Raw genomic sequence first — 20,204 nt, forward strand, 5'->3', positions numbered from 1 at the left:
ACGCAGGACTAAGAGAAATGAATTATCTTTCTCACTATCCGCTGAACAACCAACAAGTATTTGAAGATGAAATCTTTTCAGCAATGACATTATCCTTTCCGCGATTGGCTTTCATAATTTTACTCTTCTTGTCACTCCATTCCGCGAACTGTACAAGTTCACACAACAAACACTATGAAACGTCACAGAACCATACAACGTAGGTATCAACGCTGCCAACATGAAACGTTTTTCCATCAAACGCAAGCATGATTCGCCTCTCTTCTAGTGCATTATAGGCTATCTAGCAGTTTGAAAACTAACTACTTAGAGGTTGGATTCGATCAAGCAAGTAACAAAGATCGTTTATCCATCAAAAACCGTCTTTGTGAAAAACGACATGTAACATTTTCCCGGTCACTCATTCATTTAGGAAAATTATAACTCCCAATTTCATTGGAATTCAGTGCGTTGCCAAGCGTTTAAAAGGAGTTAATCCAAACAAAAAATTATTTCAAAAATGGAAAGGACATTTGCATAGTTGTAATTGCGAGGTTTCAGTAAATTTAACTTACAATTTACTAAATATCCTGTATAAGAAACGAATGGTGAGATTATTATATACAAAGTAAGGCAGAAAATGTTCCTACTTTTAAGTAGGCTTGCTGAAAAAGTATCGATATTATTAATTCAAAATTGATCGAATGAACAAAATTTCCAGTATCGAAGAATATATAATTTTTTATTATGGAGCTGTCGTCGCTGGAATCCAAAACCATAAAAGATAGAAACGAAAATTAATTGTATTGTCATGACTGTTGATTATGTTTTGTTTACCTTACATATAGTTGTCCCTTGTTTTTCGAGCGATATCGGTACTTCGATAACCTCAATCTCGACACTTTTCTAATTCGGAATTAGTGTTTCACGAGGTAAATCATGTCGTCGTCCAGCAGTAGTGTTGGATGGAAATTTTTTTTAAAAGACCAATAAGCTCATGTTACTTGTAATTTGTGTGGTAAAAATGATAAAACTAGTGTGAATACAACAAATTTTACAGTTTAAAAATGCTGATGTCAAGTCAATCTTGGATTCGGAGCATGAAACTAAAAAACCTGCATTGGAACAATAATGAAGACTATCAATCGGAACTTGATCGTCTAATAACAAGGAATACTGATAAAATATCTTCATGTTTATTGAGATTTTTGTACATTAAGATATGTATATTTTAACAAAAATTATTTTTTTTAATTTAACCCAGTGGTCGTCAAACAGTCGATCGCGAGCCCCCAGTGGCTCATGGGGCAATTTTTATTACTTTTAAAGCAATGTGTAAAACACTATCTAAATTTGGTTTCATTTCCTAAAAGCCTCTCTGCACGATCATATTATATGTCTCTTACCACTTATCTAGTGGTCAAGGAAAACTTTGAATTCTTATTCCAACATAAAAAAGTAAAATTTTCTTTTTCCCCCAAGTGATTTTCCTGGTGGTGATTATCAAAGCTACACATATAGATTTTTAAAAACCCGCATCGTGGAAGTTGCTTTTTTGTATATTTCTCATAAAATATATTTTGGGATTATAAATTTGAAAATCTATGTTAAGGTACATTACTATTAAAATATTATATTTATCAAAAAATGTACACAACCGAATGAAAATTATAAATTTTAAAGCTTAAAATGATTTTATTACAGAATTATCAGTTGTCAAGACTTTAAAAAATCTAATTAAATACTTTGTACGAATAAATAACAAAATCAATATCAAAAGATAATTACAAAATAAAATTTCATTCATACACATATTCACAAAAACTAAATATTTTAATATATATTTACAAATATTTTGAAATGTGACTTTTAGCAGATCATTAATCAATTGAATACTACAAATTATGAATAATAAAGCTGAGATCGTTCAGACCTGCTGAAAGTCTTTCTTCGAATCTTAATAATTATTCAAAAAATCTGTTCATTTATTATTTTCATACAACTTGTCTCGTAAACATTTTATTTTATTGACGAAATACGCCTCCAGGGATTCTGCACATTTATAAAAAGGAGATTCCTTTGGATTGTAATATCTACAGTTGTCAAATATTTTTGTCATATCTCCTATGAATTCGCTTAATTTAGTGTAAACTTGATCGTTGATTTTACCTTCGATCATTTGCAAATCTGAAAAATTAAAAGAAACATCTTTAAAGCTACCTTTAAAAAATTACACCTGAAACATAGATTACACTCAATAAAAATTCATACAAAAATTTCTTCTTACAAGCTTGTGAAATTACATTGACTACCAACATGGTAGTCATAGGAACCATATCTAGACATGCTCTTATTTAGGAAGAAAAAGGTTAAACTCACTTATATAATATTTTACGTCGAAATTTAATAAATCTATACAGAAAAAAAACTGAGCACGAAATTGTATTTTTCATTATCAGCTCATCGCTAAGAATTCAGGCTCTTACTGGTGTACAAGTTCAACAAGAGTTAAAGCAGCTAGCTTTTAGTCAAAAAGGCCAGCTACTGGCCCCAAATTAAACCCAGCTCATAGAGTATATCGTTTAAGAGTTTCCAGAAAACAAGTTAATAGGAATGACAAATAATGAGGCTCTATTCTCTTCTCAGACGAAAGAAAAGTGTGCCCGCATGTTGGCGATACACGAGGACGAATCTAAAGACCTGGAAAAAGAATCGTGCAGTTTGCATAAAAGAAACGTCGCATTTGGAGGAAATTACTGGATAGTTTGGGCGAGAATTTCAATAGAAGCAAAAAACGAGTGAATTATAGCAAACCTATAAGTAGAATAAATTTTGGTAAGTTTCATCGATGAAAACTTCATCCACATACTGCAGGTTCTGTAGAGTAGCATTAGATTGACTAGAGCATAGCCTGGACTTAAACTGTATAGAAAAGTTCGGGCTAGAAATCCTGCACCAGTCACGAAATTGGACCTCAAAATGACACTCACTGAAGAATGAGGTAGCAATGAACAAGATCGAGTAAAGAAACTTAACCAGGGAAGGGAGGGAACTAAATATTATTGGTTAATTTCAAATGAATTATTATTTTGACGAATTTAAGATTTTCTTTGCTGTTAAATTATAACCCTTTCTCATTGTTTCAGTTTTTGCTCACGAGCGTAGTTCTATTGACTTGACTTACATTAAACTATGAATATTTGTGTAACTAATCCTAACAATCCTAATATTAACAAGAGGTGAAGGGGCTCAACACATCTTATGAAACTTTAGTTGGAGGTAGGAGAGTTGAAAATAGAAAAAAATGAATGAAATGTTTTTAGCAAATCTTCAAAAGTGTTACGAATTTTTACAGTGTAACCGCGCCAGTTTATGCAGTGGTATTCTCATCTACAGATTAAAACACCACTGATGCCAGAAAAAACTATTCAGTTGATTTTGACTCTTGTATAAAAGGCAATAAGTAAAATCCCAAATATTCTTTTTCATTAAGATAACTTTGAAATAAATCACTGTCGATTGCTTCAAGCTACTATCTGAAAATAATTTCAAATAATTTCGTGGATACAAATCAATCATTTCATTTAGCAAGGTGTCTGAACAGTGGAACGAAATAAAATCGTAAACTGTAATTCTCCTTGCAATACAATACAATTTTGACATGGCTTTTGTGTAACAAAATCCTCATAATAAATCCAGAAAAATGAAAATTCAGATTTTAATAGTTGTGAACCAAAAGCCCAGAATAACGTATCAAAGTTCAAAAATCAAAATTTAATAAGAAATTGTGGATAAATAAATTTTTCTTCTCACCTCAGTCAAAAGTACATACTTTCGTCCCTTCACAAAGTACTTAGTTTTGACCAACATATAAAGAAAAATCGTATAAACTACACGGTCCTAAAGTTGAAATCAGGCATCATGGCGTAAACTTTCGGCTCATTTAGTGTGGTATACCACTCCGCCATCAAAGTTGAAATTTAACTTATCTTTTCCCACTTATCACGCGTTGCTTTTATAGCCAATATAAAACTTTCTAGAATATCCTTAAGAGCACTCTAGAATATTCATTTGGGCAAAGTTAGACAGAATCTAACTAATTGACTAACTAACAAAGCTAATCATCATCATATTGGTACAGTTTAGAGAAATTTCTAGATCTCTCAGAGATATTCATATCAATTGCTTTGAAAACAAAGTTACTACTTACGAAATTAAACAACTTACGACGATTATTAGGAGAAATAGCAAATAAAGTTTAAAATACTGGAAAAGCAATGAAACAAAAACCAATAATAGGTAAATTAAATAGACAAGAAATCGGGAAACCACAGTAGACAAAGAGAAGAATTGAGGAAGATAGCTGAAGACAGGGAAAAGAGACCAGTTGGATCCAAACCCTCATCCACAACATGAGAAGGGATAAGAGATCAAAATTTGACAGACTGCGATCAGTAAAAGCATCAAAACCCATTTTTGGTGTAGCCAAAGCTGTAACTATTACATCTCTCAGTAGTTTGGAGACTAGAAACTTCAATAAAAAAACTAAAGGGATGATCAAGAAAAAAAAATGGATAAATCACATAAGTAATAAAAAAAAACTTGGGATAATTGAGGAAGATGGCATAGAAATGAGAGGTACAGAAAGAACCAAAACCCTTATATAACACCTGCAAAAGTAATTGGAATTTCCGGAACTGTTTGTGATATTCACACTGATTACCGCCACTACTAAACCAACCCTCGCTAACTGTTTACCTTCGGTCTCCAAAGATAATGAATTGTTTATTGAAACGCGAGGTGTGGCAGTGCAATGTGCTCATTTCAGAAAAGGTGTAAGGTCATAACGACCATTAAAATAGTGGACAGGAAACTCTAAGATCACAATACCAAATAATGGTAAGCAGTTAGCTCCAAGATGGATGGTTGCAGAAGAAACCTGAAAAAAGTAGAGTGCCAAAAAGTTCTACAAGAACACACTGCTTACTTACTTGATCATAAACTATATCAAAAATCTTATTAAATATATAAATTTTCACTTACCCATAGGTTCCTTTATGACTTTATAATAATCTGGTGCTTCCGTTGGATCCACTGGTTCCATAAAAGGCCAAGCACTTTTGTGAACCTAAAGAAAATAGCAATTCAAAATTAATTGATCACAAACTGTTGTAGAAATATATTAATTAAATTGATAAAAAAAATTTACTTGTAGTTGCTTGATGAGTTTTTTTAAGCCATCAAAATCTTTAGCTTGTAAATCTTTCATATTGGCAAAATTGACGGAATTATTCCTTTGACATCGTGGACAAATATATTCATCGATATTATCTGCTTCGGATTGTAAAATACCCACACACCTACCATGGAACCAGTCTTGACATCTATCACAGCAGATATAAAATCTAAAATAACATAAAAACGTCTATGAATTGAAGCTTACAACTTCTATATCTTTCAAACGGCTGGTAGTGACAAATGAGAGCCATAAACTGTCCCTATAATACATCATTTTCTCTAGCAATTTAAAAATTTGAGGCTTAAAACAATCAAGTTTCATTTTCATAATTTTTTTCCTGATTTTTCTTGAATTTAAAAATTAAAAAATACAGATAACGAAACAAAATCTTTTGGATTTGAACATTGTATACAAATGAAAAAAAAAACTAAAATATACAGCAAACATCGGAAATTTTATTATGTATTAAAACATTTATTTTTTTGTATTTCTGAAAACATGAATCATCTAAGCAACTAGCAATTCATTCAAACGGGAAATATAAATAAATAAATTCAATGTCTTCCTTTAATAGTGATTTATTGGAATAATGGCGATTTTTATTGAAGCAGACTTTACTTTTAATAAAGTCGAAAATATTAGAACGTTGTCGCATTCAACTCATAGCTAGTATTTCTAACCTGAAATTTTGTCTTTTTTATAAACTGATAGTTAATTTATAATTTTTTTTCACTTGATAAATTATGAGGGTTAACTATAGTGTTAGCAGAAATGAAATGTCAGTAGAAATAATGATTGTTTGAATGAAAACCTAAACCTAACGGTATTGAGTTATTAGAGTATTTCAACACAAAAAAAAATTCTTCAAAGATCCTAGGTTTTCCGAATCAACAAAGAGGACACCACCCGACACGGTAAATCCGCACTTCATAAGCAAGGTCATTGGGGACATCTGTAAAGAAGGCAAAGAACCAATCATATTAGATCTTTTCTTGTCGAAGAAGTTTGGAAATGACTAACCCACGGCAGGGAAAACGCACACTTTAAGTCGTCCAGACAACCAAGAAGACAAGGATGTATACCCAACAAGGTAACCCTTAACAAAAAGATAAGACCTCCAGAATGTATTGAATTTTTATAAATATTGTTACCTTGTCATGAATCAGTGAAGTAAAATATACAACCTGGGATTATACAAGGTAATTATATAGCCTTGTGTGATTAGGAGTCTTTAGAACAAACTTTCTAAAACTCCTTGCCCAATTAACAAGGCACCCTCACAGACTTATATACCATATGCATTGCTTAAATTATTAATTATACTTACTGTGATTCATCGTATGGTTGTTGGCATAAACAATACAATTTATGTGTATCTCTGGCTTGTTTACATTCGTTACAAATAAACTCCGATAACGATTTGCTATTTTCCTCCGTTATACCCACACAATCGCCATGGAACCAATTATTACAAAGATCACAACCGACGTAAAATTTAGTTTCATCATAGGGTGTCCTGCAGATGCAATAAACCTAAAATGGATAGATGATTCATGTAAGCCATTTGAAAACAAAAGATAAAATAATTTTGTAATGATAAAATTGAAAAAGATGAAAAAATTTCTCTCGCAACTTTTGAGAAAGGCATTATTTCTAATAGGCAATCAGATAATGGCTTCATTTCACTGTGTACAGGATGTATTAACCCTTCAACATCCACCTTTACCATAAAACCTCCATGGGATCATCTAGCATCCTGCAATGATGCCTTACCTCAATAGCTGCTTGTCTATAGGTCAAGATGATGATCTCCTGTTTGCGATACTTCCTTTCAAGATTGAGCTGGACTCATTTTTCAATTGCATGTTTCTGCTCAATGTGTTGTCCACTTTCAGTTTTTGTGTCTAGGCCCATAGGTTATAAGTATTCAATTACATACAAATTTATTGTGCATTCTATGTTAATTTATTACAAATTAAATTTAAATTCAATATTTAGGAAAATATTCCAACTGACAGTAAAAATTAAAAGTATTCACTCTCGAAAAGCAAAGAAAAAAATGTGATGCACTATTTGTTTTTTCTAATATCTTGTAACCATAATTTAGGGTCAGTCCAGAATATTGTACTGCCTGACAAAAAAAATGAAATTTTACATATTAAAATCGTGCATTTTACCAACCTTTTCTTTTTTATTATGACTTTTGGAATGAGTGGCCGTTATAGTGGGCGACACTTGAGGCACTTGCTTCGGATTCTTTTTATGCCTAGAGGATGTTTTCGGTTGCGGGGTAGGAATTGCGGCGGTGGTTGCTGTAGGGGCAGATTTCCTTTTACTGCTTCCAGTTCGAACTTCATCTTGTTTTGTTCTTTCGATTTTTGTACGGGCGGCCAATTCTTCAGTTACCTCTCGCTAAATAGAAAAAAACAATTACAAAACATATTGTTACAGATGGTACATCCAAAAATTGTTGTGAATTATTTTTTTTTCAGAGCATTGAATTTCTCTCATCGTTTTTCAGACGGGAAAAGAAGACAAAAATGTATAGAATCATCATAATATGCAAAATTCGTTATAAAACACTTAATTGGAAAGAAATTTTACTAAAGGTCACCACGTGGTTATCCACCACCAGATTATTGGATAATTTCGTATTATTAAATTTAAAATTACATTAAATTGCACAAAGTAGTACGAAATTATTATATTTTATTAATTCAATTTGGAATATTTCAAATAATACGACAAAAAAAATCTTCAACACATGTCGACTTACCGAAAGATGAGCGAGAAATGAATGAAGGCAACATGTGGATGACGGAAATCGTCATAATTACATTCAAGAGCGCAAGCGCATCGAAAAATAAGTTTTAGTTGTTAAAAGGCGGTTATTTTAAATTTATAAATTAATTTAAAAACCGCTGAAAATTGAATTAACCAGTTTTATGGTTGATTGAAAATATTTGATACTATCTTTTAAAAGAGAACTTTTTATACAATGATAGAATATTATTTTTCAATATTTTCATGCCTTCATTTAGACATTTCAATCTATTTTTGTTCAATAATAGATAATAAATTTCTTTAATTTCTTAGACCTTTTGATATATTAATGCTTCTAAATGTTCTTGATTTTAGGCCTCTTCTGATTTAAAATTAGTTTCTTTTATAATTTTCTAAAAATTTCCTTCTATCTTTAAAAAATAATAAAAGAAACTAATTTTAAATCAGAAGAGAGAGAATAATTATCACCTGAGACAACTACTCACGGGACATGGACGTTTCACGGTTTATTTGTCTTGTTATAATATTACAGATTCACAAATTTGTCTTTAATGTGAAAGTTACTGCAGCGCAAACTTTTTGCAAGTCAAAGATGGTAGGAGGAAAGTAAAGCAACCATACATTAAATCGGGAGCTTACTGTCCCCAAAAAATATTGTAGCGAGGAAGCCAAGAAAGCTCTATCTAGGATGGTGACACAGATAATAAATCAAAAACAAAAAATCTATTAGATAGACCAAGACAAGTCCAAGCAGTATGATGAATTAATACCTTCCGGTGTTTTTTATACTGTCTGTTGAGAAGCTAGAAGGGTGTTTTAGTAGATAAAAAACCCACACATCTTTGCAATTCCAGCAGCCGAGATGTCTTTTGTAGATTTTCCACAAAAAAATATTTGCATACAAAAATCTATAGTTTTTTTTGTTTACCTCTATCAATATATAATTTAACCAATCGCCCGACTCTTTAGGTTTCGGTACCGAATTTTTTGATGGTATGTTCTATAAATTTTATTTTTATATACCCCACATTTCTCAAAATGAATTTTTATTGAGGATATTGGCAAATTTGGACACCCTCGTTCCACAATGTTAATTTTTGTTTATTTATTGATTTGTTCAGTAATAAATTGAAGATTCTTGTTGACTCAATGACCTATTAACTAGAAATTAACCATGAAAACTGTCTGAAAATGGATACAATCCCCTCTCAGTCTTAAATTGTAGCACCGAATCAGGCTGGATTGACTCACCAATTCGTGGCCATTTAATTCAATCAACAGTTAGGCAAGTATACCAAGAATTTTTAGATACTGTGAGCTGTAGATCGAGATGATTGTTTTTTTGGGGTATCATAAGAATACATACTTGACTGATGTAAAGGTGAACTTCGTAATATCTGTGGAGTGACTGTGTGTGATTTGGACTACACTTTTAACTCCTACTGATTTCATATGAGGGTAAAATAAATTTTATTGGTACCTATATACGTAAAAAACTATACTGTAGACAGGAAAGATTTATACAAGCTTGTATTCGGAAAAGCCTTTTGGAAGAAGTTGGTGGCTGAATTTCTTCACAAGGAAAAAATGATCTTCAGTTCGTATCCAATCCTTGTTTAGGCAATTTGTCTACACAATACATCCAAGAGATGCTAGAATAACATGTAGTACAAGACGTTGGTTTTTTAAAGAAGTGAGGTAGTAATAGTAACAGTAGTACTGTTATGAAATAACCAGCAAGGAATCCTAACTTTAATCCTTAAGAGAAACGTGAGGGTCAAAATTAGCTCCCAGAAACCGCATTGAAGAGGAGTAGGAAGGTGAACCACAAAAGTTCCTAAAAAATTAATACGATTGATTAAAACTACAATAAAACCAAAGTGAGACAATTCTAGTTATTGTGTCAAGTTTTTTTAATAATTGATACATTTTCATTACAAAATTGAGCAATTTTAACTTAGTTTGTTTTTCAGTATTTACAATAAAAAACCTCACTATAAAAATGTCTTATGCGATTTATCTTTTAATAAATAGGATAAAAATTTATTGTTTACAGGGAGGATCGATTTTATTGGACGCCAAATAGTAAAGAATTTATCTCACCTGAATTTCATACTGCAACTCCTTTTCTAAGAGAGCCCGTTTCCTGAGTATATCTTTCTTCAACATTTCTTTATGTCTAAATAACGTAACCAATATTTTTGTTTTCATTGTAACTTTCTTTTCTGTCTCAGATACTTCTTTAATTTTCACTTTGCTTCTGGGCGATACGATTTTTTCTTTAACGGGTTCTGGACTAAAATGCAGTTAATATAATAATACCAACTTATTTGAAATTGTGAAACATTGAATATAATTTTTTTTAAACTGTAGATTGGTTTTAGCAGTAGAATTAATTGATCCAAATGAAGTGTAAATAAGATAGAGCCTTAAATGCATCCTTTACAATAGAATTGCAACGAATTTTCACAAAATGATTTCAGCTATGAATCTTAACTCTTTCTTAGTATGTGCTAATGAAACAAAGAAAAATCCAATGACAATGTGTTGTTTTAATCTATGGATTAACAGCTTTTATAATCTACTAGGAGAAAAAAAAATTAACATTAAGCCAGTTGTATTTATGCATATATTTATAAATTTCTTTAATTTCTTAGACTTTTTGATATGTTTATGTTTCTAAATCTTCTTGATTTTAGTTGTTTTTTGTTATAATTTTTTTTTATAATTCATCATGAGTATGTAAATAAAAATAAAATCAAAATAGAAATTTATTTTTTCCCTTAAATTTACAACTCAAATTTTGGTTCTACAGTATCGCAGCAAGAAAGGGGGACACGATAGATCCTTCGGGTAGCAGTGAATATTCTTCTTCTTCTTAAAGTGACATCTTTGGACGAAGATTGGCGATCATCATGCCTATTTGTATTTATTCACAGCTGATCTAAGCAATTGATTTAACGTGCAGTTAAACCACTTCCTTAAGTCTCGCAGCCATGATATTCTTTGTCGTCCTATACCTCTCTTTCTCTCTATCTTTCCCTGCATAATCAATATCTGGAATTCGTATCGTTGTCCCCTTATTACATGACCAAAGTACTTTAGTTTCCGGGCTTTTATGATAGTCTATAATTCTCTTTGTGTTGCTATTTGCTATTCTATCTGTCCATGATATTCGTAATATTCTTCTCAATATCCTTATTTTAAAGACTTTCAGCTTTTTCATTATTGCTTTCTTTAAAGTAAGTGCCTCTGTTTTATCATTCTATTTTTAAATTCTTTATTCAAGTTTTTAAATCGAAAGAAGTTTTTCATTTTATAAAATGTACTTTCCAATTTGTAACTGTCCATTCTGATCTTGCATATATATATATATATATATATATATATATATATATATATATATATATATATATATATATATATATATATATATATATATATATATTCAAAAATTCCGGTATACATTTGAACATTTGAATCACCTTCGTAATATTAACTATACATTTAATAATGGCAATTTATTTCATCTTCATGAGTAATAGCTATCATTATACGTTTGATGAATGAATGAATGAGAAATACAAATTGCTACTTACTGAGTTTCAACTTCAACTTTTTTAACTTCAATGATTCGGTTTGGTCGGCTCCTTTTCGGCGTTTCCATTACCCAATCGGCATCATCGTTTTTGGATGTACTTAATGGTCGCTTTCTTGATGAACTGGGATGTCTAGAATTAATTATTGGTTGACTCAGTTTAGTAACAGAAGCCGGTATTTCTGGTTCGTGTTTCATTTGTCTTTCCTGGTACCTCTGAAGTTGGAGAAGTTTCTCTTCGATTTCGGGATTAAGGTTTTCTTGTTTTAAAGCAGTTTTTATAGCTAGAGTAAAAGTAAAATGATACATAAATGAAAGTTTAACTTTTCAATTAAAAAGTAACTTTAATGTGAAGAGAGTTTCCAATTTTTTCAAATCAACCAAAAATTTATTGTTTCAGTAGTGCCGTATAATACCTCTTCACCTGCCGCTTTGCACTAAGCCATTTTTTTATGTTTGTAATTAGAAAGTAATCGGAGGGAATTAGATCTGGTGAATATAGTGTATGAAGTAGGCAGATTTTTCTGCAGCAACAGGAGACTAATGGAAAGCTTCACTGGCCCGACTATAGAAGGGCATTAGTTTAAAGTCAACTTTTAATAGCAGAAAATCACCTAGAAATCATTCCTTGGAACAGATCTTTTTCAGAATAATATTTACGTAACTTTTCCTTAATTGTTTTACCAAGTATAAAATGTTTCATTAACTCTGTTAATGCATTTTAGCTCCATATTTATCCAACAATGAAAAAAAAAATCAAATTTATGGAAAAACATCAGCACATCCGAATCGAAAGTGGTTATAACTATCAAAAAGTCAATCTTTCGTTAAATTAATACATATCCCTAATCACTTATCCTGCTGAAAATTGGAGGTTCTACTAAATTTTCAAGTACAGTTTAAATATGAAATAGGAATTGTCGCAAAATTTCTTAAGCACTGGAGAAATAGAAAGTAATTCACTAAATTATTAAAACCTGCTTGTGAGACAAACGATATAGGATTTGAAGGGCCTTGAACCTGCAACGTCTCTAGACTTTTAAAAAAAATGTTTCTTTTTCTCTGCAAACCAGACCTCCACAGTTTTTATTACCTCCTCGTTGGAAGAAAATTTACAACCTTTTAAACTTTTTTTCAGATAAGGAAAGATATAATAGTCGGATGGAGCCAAATCTGGTGAATAAGGGGGTGTTCTAGTGATTCGAACCATAAATTACGAATTTTTTGCATAGCAACATGAGATTTGTGTGCAGGCGCGTTGTCCTGCAAAAACAAAACACCTTGTTTTCTTTATTTTTTTCCCGACTGACACAGAAACTGGCCTTCTCGATCGGTCATCATCTTCAATGGAAAATTTACCTCTTTTGAAGCTTGCACTCCAATTTTTCGCGGTCGCATACGAAGGATATTGATCACCAATGGCATTAAGCATATCTTCGTAAATCTGTTTACTTCTTAAGCCTTTTAAATACAGGTACTTGATGATGGCACACAATTTTGTTGGACACCTTTTTTTATTTACTTTATTGCGTAACTCCGGTTTACTTCTGACTTACTTCAAACTTTACACTGACACTTCTAATAAGTTATTGTTTGTTGCTATGGTAACTAGATATCAATACATCCTCGTATGTATGTAGATATTGGGGTATCATATACACTACACTCAAAGGATTTATTGTGTCTCCCATTCTTGCTGCAATACTTAAGAGCCCAGTGTTTACAGCCGATATGTTAACCCCGTTCCTTTCAGGAAGTCCAGAATTCTTACTTAGGCTGATACATTCAGCAGATCTTCTCTAGTCATAGCCTTCCAGGAGTCTTTGCCTGTCTCGGCCCCTGTAGGTTGACACCTATCTACATTCTTTTCCAATACTTTTTCTAGGGTTCTGCAGCTGTTCCCACAGAAGGGTTCATGTTCCACGCAAGGTTTTAGATGCCTTATCAGCTATTTCATTTCCGTTCGCTCCGGTGTGTGCCGAAATTCATTGCATTATTTTTCTAGGCAATCGCAAACGAGTTTGGATTTTATAATATTGGAGCTTAAAGCTCTAATCACTGCTTGACTAACGGATAGGATGATGATCTCCTGTTTGCGATAGTTCCTCTCTAGATTGCATTGGATACATTTTTCAAAAGCACCTTAGGATACTTTCTGCCTGATCCAAGCAGTCTTCTGTAATTGACATTCGTTATTGTTATGTTTTGGAACCATTTCTGCAGTTTCCAAATCTGCCTTGATATTTAGTTCGTCTGTTATCATTCGAACCGTTAACCGACTATCTAGAAGGCTTAGGGCGTGTTCGTGTCGGCGCGCACCCTCACACCACTTGAGCCTTTTATGTCAACAAAACGCTTGCACGACTCATAGAATCGTCACCACACATTTTTAATACTTTACTATGTGTTTCAATAGTTGAATCGTCTGATTTAACCCAAAACTTAATCAAGACGCGTTGCTGGAAGTTTCGATTTTTGTCAACAGCACCACTAACTTACATGTATAAAATGCACAGCTTTGAGAGAACTAGAGATCGCACGCAACTGAAAAAAATATGTATGGGTAGAGCAGGATGACTACAATTTGTGGTACAAGTTTCGTTGTTCAAGTATTACCACAAGCGCAACAAAAAAATCAATCTTATTTCTACATAGACTTAAGTTAGTGCCTCCTGGTATGATATGAGCAAGCTGTAATATCATGTATAATATCAAATAGATTCTTATTTTAGTGAATATGCTTAATAAATTATATAAAAATAAATGAAAAAAATAAAACAACAAAAATTAAATCTAAAAATAAACCCAAAGCAAAACGATTACAAAATATAAAAAAAATAAATACGATTTGCAAGGGTTTTAACACAAAAAAAGTCCAAGTAATTGTTTAAACGATTTTATTGTTATAATTTCGAGTACAGTCTAAAACATTTACATTTATGTAACGATATTGGTCCGAAAACGAAAAATACCTCGATATGAGGTTAAAAAAGCGGGGAATACCTGGCACGGTTCAAATTAATTTCGTATCTAATTCCCAGCTTTTTTTTGTACGAAGTTGTTTTAATAGGAACGCTTCAATAGGATAAAATATCAGTCTTCTATTCATTTCTTAAATGATTGAGAACATACTTGTTATTTACTTTTATTTTTGAACACATTATTATTTTTAAAATTTGAGCTGTCAAATTTTTGGCTAATTCACTCCATCATTTTTCTAAACAATAAAGAAGAGAAATCCATATGTCGATGCTGAAGTACTCAACAATCAGAGAGACCAAAAAAGACACCTTCTAGAATTGTTTATGAGTCTTGAAGCATAGAAACCTTTCCATTTCTCATAGTACATGCACAAAGGAGCATGATTCAGAGGTTATTCAAGATAAAATGTTACAAGCATACATCTGAATAAATTTAACCCAGAAAAAGCCTTTCAAAGTGAGCAACAACAATCGACTAGTCTCCGTACATTGCGATACATCAATGAACAAGCCGAACATCTGGCGAAAAAAGGCGGGACAATTCCATTCATAGGTTTCCTAAAAAGCCATCCCATCAAGCCATAGTCATAAAGAAGTGTGAAAACGATAGGAAATCAGAAACATGGAATAAACCCTACGTCTGAAAGATCCCTTTCATTGAACAAATACGAGCTAAGGAGAGTCACTAGTATGCTTACTAGACACCATTTGAGGTGAACTACCATCTGAAGAACATCGGAAAACTACCGACAGTTTTTGTCGTTTCTGAGAAGAAGTGGGAAAACGAGAGGAAATCAGAACCATGGAATAAGACCCTAGGTCTGAAACAATCGAAAAGATTTCTTTCCTTTTTCAGCAACTGGTCTGAAAGATCCCTTTAATTAAATAAATACGAGCTAAGGAGAGTTAGTGGTATGTTTACTAGACACTGTCCGGTGAAACACCATCTGAAGAACATCGGAAAACAACGGACAGCTCTTATCGCTTCTTTGAAGAACCAAAGGAAACCGCCGAGACCTCCTTTGTGAGGGCGAGGCAATCCCTAAACAAAGACTACGTCTCATGCACTTAAGCTTTTCAAAGCCAGAAGAAGTAAGCACAGAGAGGTAGCTAACTTTACAAAGTTACTACCTGACAGATAAACAATTCGGGGCTATCAAGAGATCAAAGTAAGGTAATAGTTGGATTCACGACCCTACGCCCATCTAATCTATTCAAATATTGGAATCCAAACGATATATTGTTAATCAACAATATGTGATTATAACTGTATTATAATGGATCGATTGAAGATGTTAATCACAAAGAAGCTGATGCATATGCAGAAGAACAAAAATTCTCTTTATCAAACAATGCAACAAGTCAAAAAATCGCCTTGCAAACACCTTATTTTCTGGATCTGTAGACAAGCGACTACCAGCTATTTTTCAGACCAGAAAAAAATGCTTCAAAGAAGTAAATGTCAATCAAATAATCTAAATTATCATTATATTACAGTGGATATCTTTTATAGATAAAAAATGAGGGATGTCTACCACAAAGCTGTCAAAATGTTATATAATTATCGAGTCAAATGACTGAGGTATTACTTGTATACAATAACTGGAGGCATCCTTTATACCTACCACATTAACAAATTGAGCGAAAGATCAAATTACTAATCACTAGACGTTCATAGATACATGTTGAAAAATTTTCCGCAATTACTTAACCAAAGTAAAAAGTATAAAGCAATTTAGAAAACGCAAGGAGAAAAAAAATTGGGACCAGAACTAGGCCAAAACAGTGATCATATTAAGTATTGAGATATGTCAACACTGATGTAAAAATTGTGCCCATCAACTTGCTTTGACTTTTGGTGATAAGGCACCATCTCGATCCATCCTTTTTCGTTGGTTTTCCGAATTCAACCGTGGTCGCACTTCGCCACAGGATGAATTTCGTGAACTTCGTCCAAATTTGGCTGGTGTGATACAAAATATCGATCCTGTGGGTAAACTGATTGTGCAAGATCGTCATGTGACATACCGTGAGATCGAGGCATACTTGGGCATTAGTTCCACTCATATACATTCAATATCGCATGAACATTTGACTGTCAAAAAGGTTTGGATACTGTATAATTTGACAATCGTTCAAAAAAAAAGCTTGCGTCGATTGGTACAATAAAGAAATGCTGAAAAAATTCAATCGCGGTGCTTCTAAAGACGTCAATAAGATCGTGACAGGTGACGAATCATGGATCTATGCATATGATCCCGAAACTAAAATAGGTTGTATGGATCTTTCAAGTCGAGCCAAATCCAACAAAAGCTGTTCGGAATAATTGGACATGTCGTCACCGTTCCATTAAAGCAACATGAAACGGTCAAATCTGAATGGTACACCAGCAATTGTTTGCCAGAAATGTATTTCCGGTTGATATTTAGTTTGTTTGTTATCATTAGAACCGGCGGATTAGGGCAGATTTACGCTGCTTGTTCGTATCAGTGCGCATCCTCCCCGCAATTATATATGATTCATATAATCATCACCAAACATTTTTATTATGAATTTCGATATTTGAATTGTACAATTGTAGCACAAAATGTGATCGCGATTTCCATTTTGGATCTTTGTGACGAACACCACTAACTCGTATAATATACAAGGTTTAGGGAGAACTAGAGATCGCACGTAGCTGGAAAAAAGGTAGAAGTTTCGTTGGCGCAGCATTCCACAAGTGCAGCAAAAAATCAATCTCATTACCTGATTGTGACAGAATGGAATTGTGTCGAACTTATAATGGAAAAAAAAGAAGAAGAAGAGCTTCGAACTAATAGAGAGGTTAAGTCATTCGACTCAGTTCCTTCACCTTGTAAAAGGTCATAATTAACTTTGCTGATACAAGATTTTTAAAGTTTCAAACATTTTTTGGCTTATTGAAAAACATAATGATGTCATGTTTGTAATTAATAATTAGATTGCTGTTTTTTCATAAAATGATGATAATGCAATCAATTTGATTTGTCTCGTGTTACTATATGACAACTTTCCAAAGTGGGACGTCTTGTATACATTATTATTGTATGTACAAAATCGCGATTGGAAATATTAGTCTCATTTTTTTAACGAAGTTATTCATAGATTAGTAGATTCTTAGTATTTTGTCAAAATAAAAATTCACATTGAACTCCAACTTATTATAAATACGAGGACCGATTTTTTTAAACCTCCGACAGGTTATAAGAAAAGTTCATATAAAACAATAATTTTTTTTCAAAAGATTGGTTACTTTTCGACATAATCACCTCTTCAAAGAAAGTTGCTGCCAACCGTTCAGTAACAATAGAATACAAAACAGACCTTAAAACTTCTGGAAATTCCATAGACAAATCAGTAATGGTGAATCTCTAACCATTCTGTCAAACCGTTGAACCAGGTCATCTGGAACGACAGATTTACGTCCTTGGTCCCCTTCATCAAGCCATCTTTAAACTTTCGTCACAATTCTCGCTCAACATCATCACTGATGAAGTTTTCCCCATACACACGACTCATTCACATCAGACTTCCCAATTCACACTTGGCGCACAACGCCGACTGACGCTTGAATGTCAACAATTGCGGAGTGTGTAGTGCGAGAGCTTCGCAGTCGCCTACAGCGCATGCCGACTTTCTTCTGCCCGCGTAACGTCTGCACGGTGCGATCGGAGGTTGAAAAAATAAAACGGTCTTCGTATTAGTTCGAACTCAAATTAATTGAAACTATTGATATTAGGAAAGTATAGAATACTATAATTGAAAATCAATTGATCTAAAGTACAAATTAGAAATCAGGTACCTTAGTAACAATAAATATGAATTAAATTATGATATTATGTCACTAATATTCCAAAGGTTAATTATTTATACAGTGTGCTTGATGTGCAGTAAATTTTGATTTCTGTTAGGTTTACAGAAAAAAATGTTCAATAAAAGTTTTTTCGAATAATTCAGCCATCTGCGTAAATTGATTAAAAAGAAACACCAACCTATTAACATATTTTTATTCATAGATTTAAATTTTTTTCATGACTATGAAATTACAAATACAGGGCTGCATATTTTTATAATTTTTTTTCTACAGTTATTGAAAACATGAACTTGAGTAACTTTTTTGTTTTAAAAATCATTAATAGAAACCAATAACTGATTCAACTTTATTTAATTAGATGATCAATTTGTCTTTCTTTGTCCTTTTACAAGTATTCAAGTCTGCTATAGAAAGCAATTACATCACTCAATAAGTCGTGTGACTGAAACACAGATGGTGCTGCCATTGTCAAATCCATATGACGTTTATGAAGTACCAACTTTGGAAAGACTATGTGTCAAATTTGATGACCATTCGATTAGTCAGGAAAAAATGACACAGATTTAAGTAAGGCTACTTTCGTTATTTAGAGAACAGTGGATTCAAAACAATTTTGTGTGTTAATTTATCATTTAGTCTTGATGAAAAAAATACTGTACAAGCTCAGCAATGCCTTCAAAAGAGTTATACTGACTCCGCTCCAACGAAAATCCCCATTTTTGATTGGTTTGCTGAATTAAAACGTGGTCGTACAGACACCGATGATGGCGAACGTTCTAGTCGCTAAATTGGGGTGTTTACTCCAGGAAACATCAAAAAAGTCCACAAATTGGTTATATCCAATCGTAAATAGAAATTACGTCAAATATCTGAGGCAGTAAAGATATTACAATTATGCATGAACATTTGACTATGAGAAATCTTTACTCACAGTCAATCAAAATTAACAACGTGTTGATGATTCAGAACAGTGTTTGGCCAAGTATACACGTAATAAATCAGATTTTTTGCGTCTATATGTGACAATGGATGAAACGTGGATTCACCACTTCACTCCGGAATCAAAATAATCATCAGCTGAGTGGACTGCAGCCTGTGAACCACGTCCGAAAAATCCAAAGGCCCAACAGTCAGCTGGAAAGGTTATGGCTACAGTATTTTGGGATGCGCATGAAATATTGTTCATCGACTATCTCCAAAAGGGAGAGACAATCAATAGCGAATACTACATTAAGTTGTTGGATCGTTTGAATGCAAAAATAAAGGAAAAATGGCATCATATGTCGAATAGAAAACCATTGTTTCGCCAAGACAATGCACCGATTCACAAGTCGATGGCAACGATGGTTAAATTGAACAAATTACACTTCGAATTGCTATCTCATCCACCGTATAGTCCTGATCTGATCCCAGTGACTAATGGCTATCTCAAAAAAATTCTCGCCGCTAAGAAATTCGATTCATATGAAAACTGAAGCCTATTTTGAGGGAAAAACAAATCCTTCTACAAGCACGACATCGAGAAGTTAGAGAAGCGTTGGAATAATTGTATTGATCTTGAATGTGTTTTTCGTTAATATGGTTATTTAAGAAGACGTTATCAGGTTACTATTTTTCAGTTCATCCCGATTACCACGTTATATCTTGTACATAATATTTTATAGATATGAGGGTGCCTTTTTTAACCCTTTTTTCTCTGTCCCATCATGAAAGTCCTCGACGGAGGGGTGTGAAGATTTCCCCTTTGAGAAAGCACAAAAACTGTTGATTTTTATTTATAAATTTCTA

General features: G+C 32.8%; 1 protein-coding gene across 4 annotated transcripts in view; it reads right to left on the bottom strand.

The window, feature by feature from the left end:
* Window positions 1–1,654: 1,654 nt before the first annotated feature.
* LOC130448018 (nucleosome-remodeling factor subunit NURF301) overlaps window positions 1,655–20,204 on the bottom strand; it is a 67,231-nt gene continuing 48,681 nt past the window's right edge. For all 4 annotated transcript variants that reach the window (XM_056785166.1, XM_056785163.1, XM_056785164.1 and 1 more), the window contains 7 exons: window positions 11,602–11,884; window positions 10,106–10,298; window positions 7,400–7,630; window positions 6,546–6,751; window positions 5,189–5,384; window positions 5,023–5,107; window positions 1,655–2,166 (listed from right to left, as the gene is read on the bottom strand). In XM_056785166.1, the coding sequence (XP_056641144.1) occupies window positions 1,961–2,166; window positions 5,023–5,107; window positions 5,189–5,384; window positions 6,546–6,751; window positions 7,400–7,630; window positions 10,106–10,298; window positions 11,602–11,884 (1,400 nt within the window). In that variant the 3' untranslated portion in view covers window positions 1,655–1,960. The remainder of the gene's footprint in view (window positions 2,167–5,022; window positions 5,108–5,188; window positions 5,385–6,545; window positions 6,752–7,399; window positions 7,631–10,105; window positions 10,299–11,601; window positions 11,885–20,204) is intronic.

Source organism: Diorhabda sublineata, chromosome 8 (genome assembly GCF_026230105.1).
Source record: "Diorhabda sublineata isolate icDioSubl1.1 chromosome 8, icDioSubl1.1, whole genome shotgun sequence".
NCBI lineage: Eukaryota > Metazoa > Arthropoda > Insecta > Coleoptera > Chrysomelidae > Diorhabda > Diorhabda sublineata.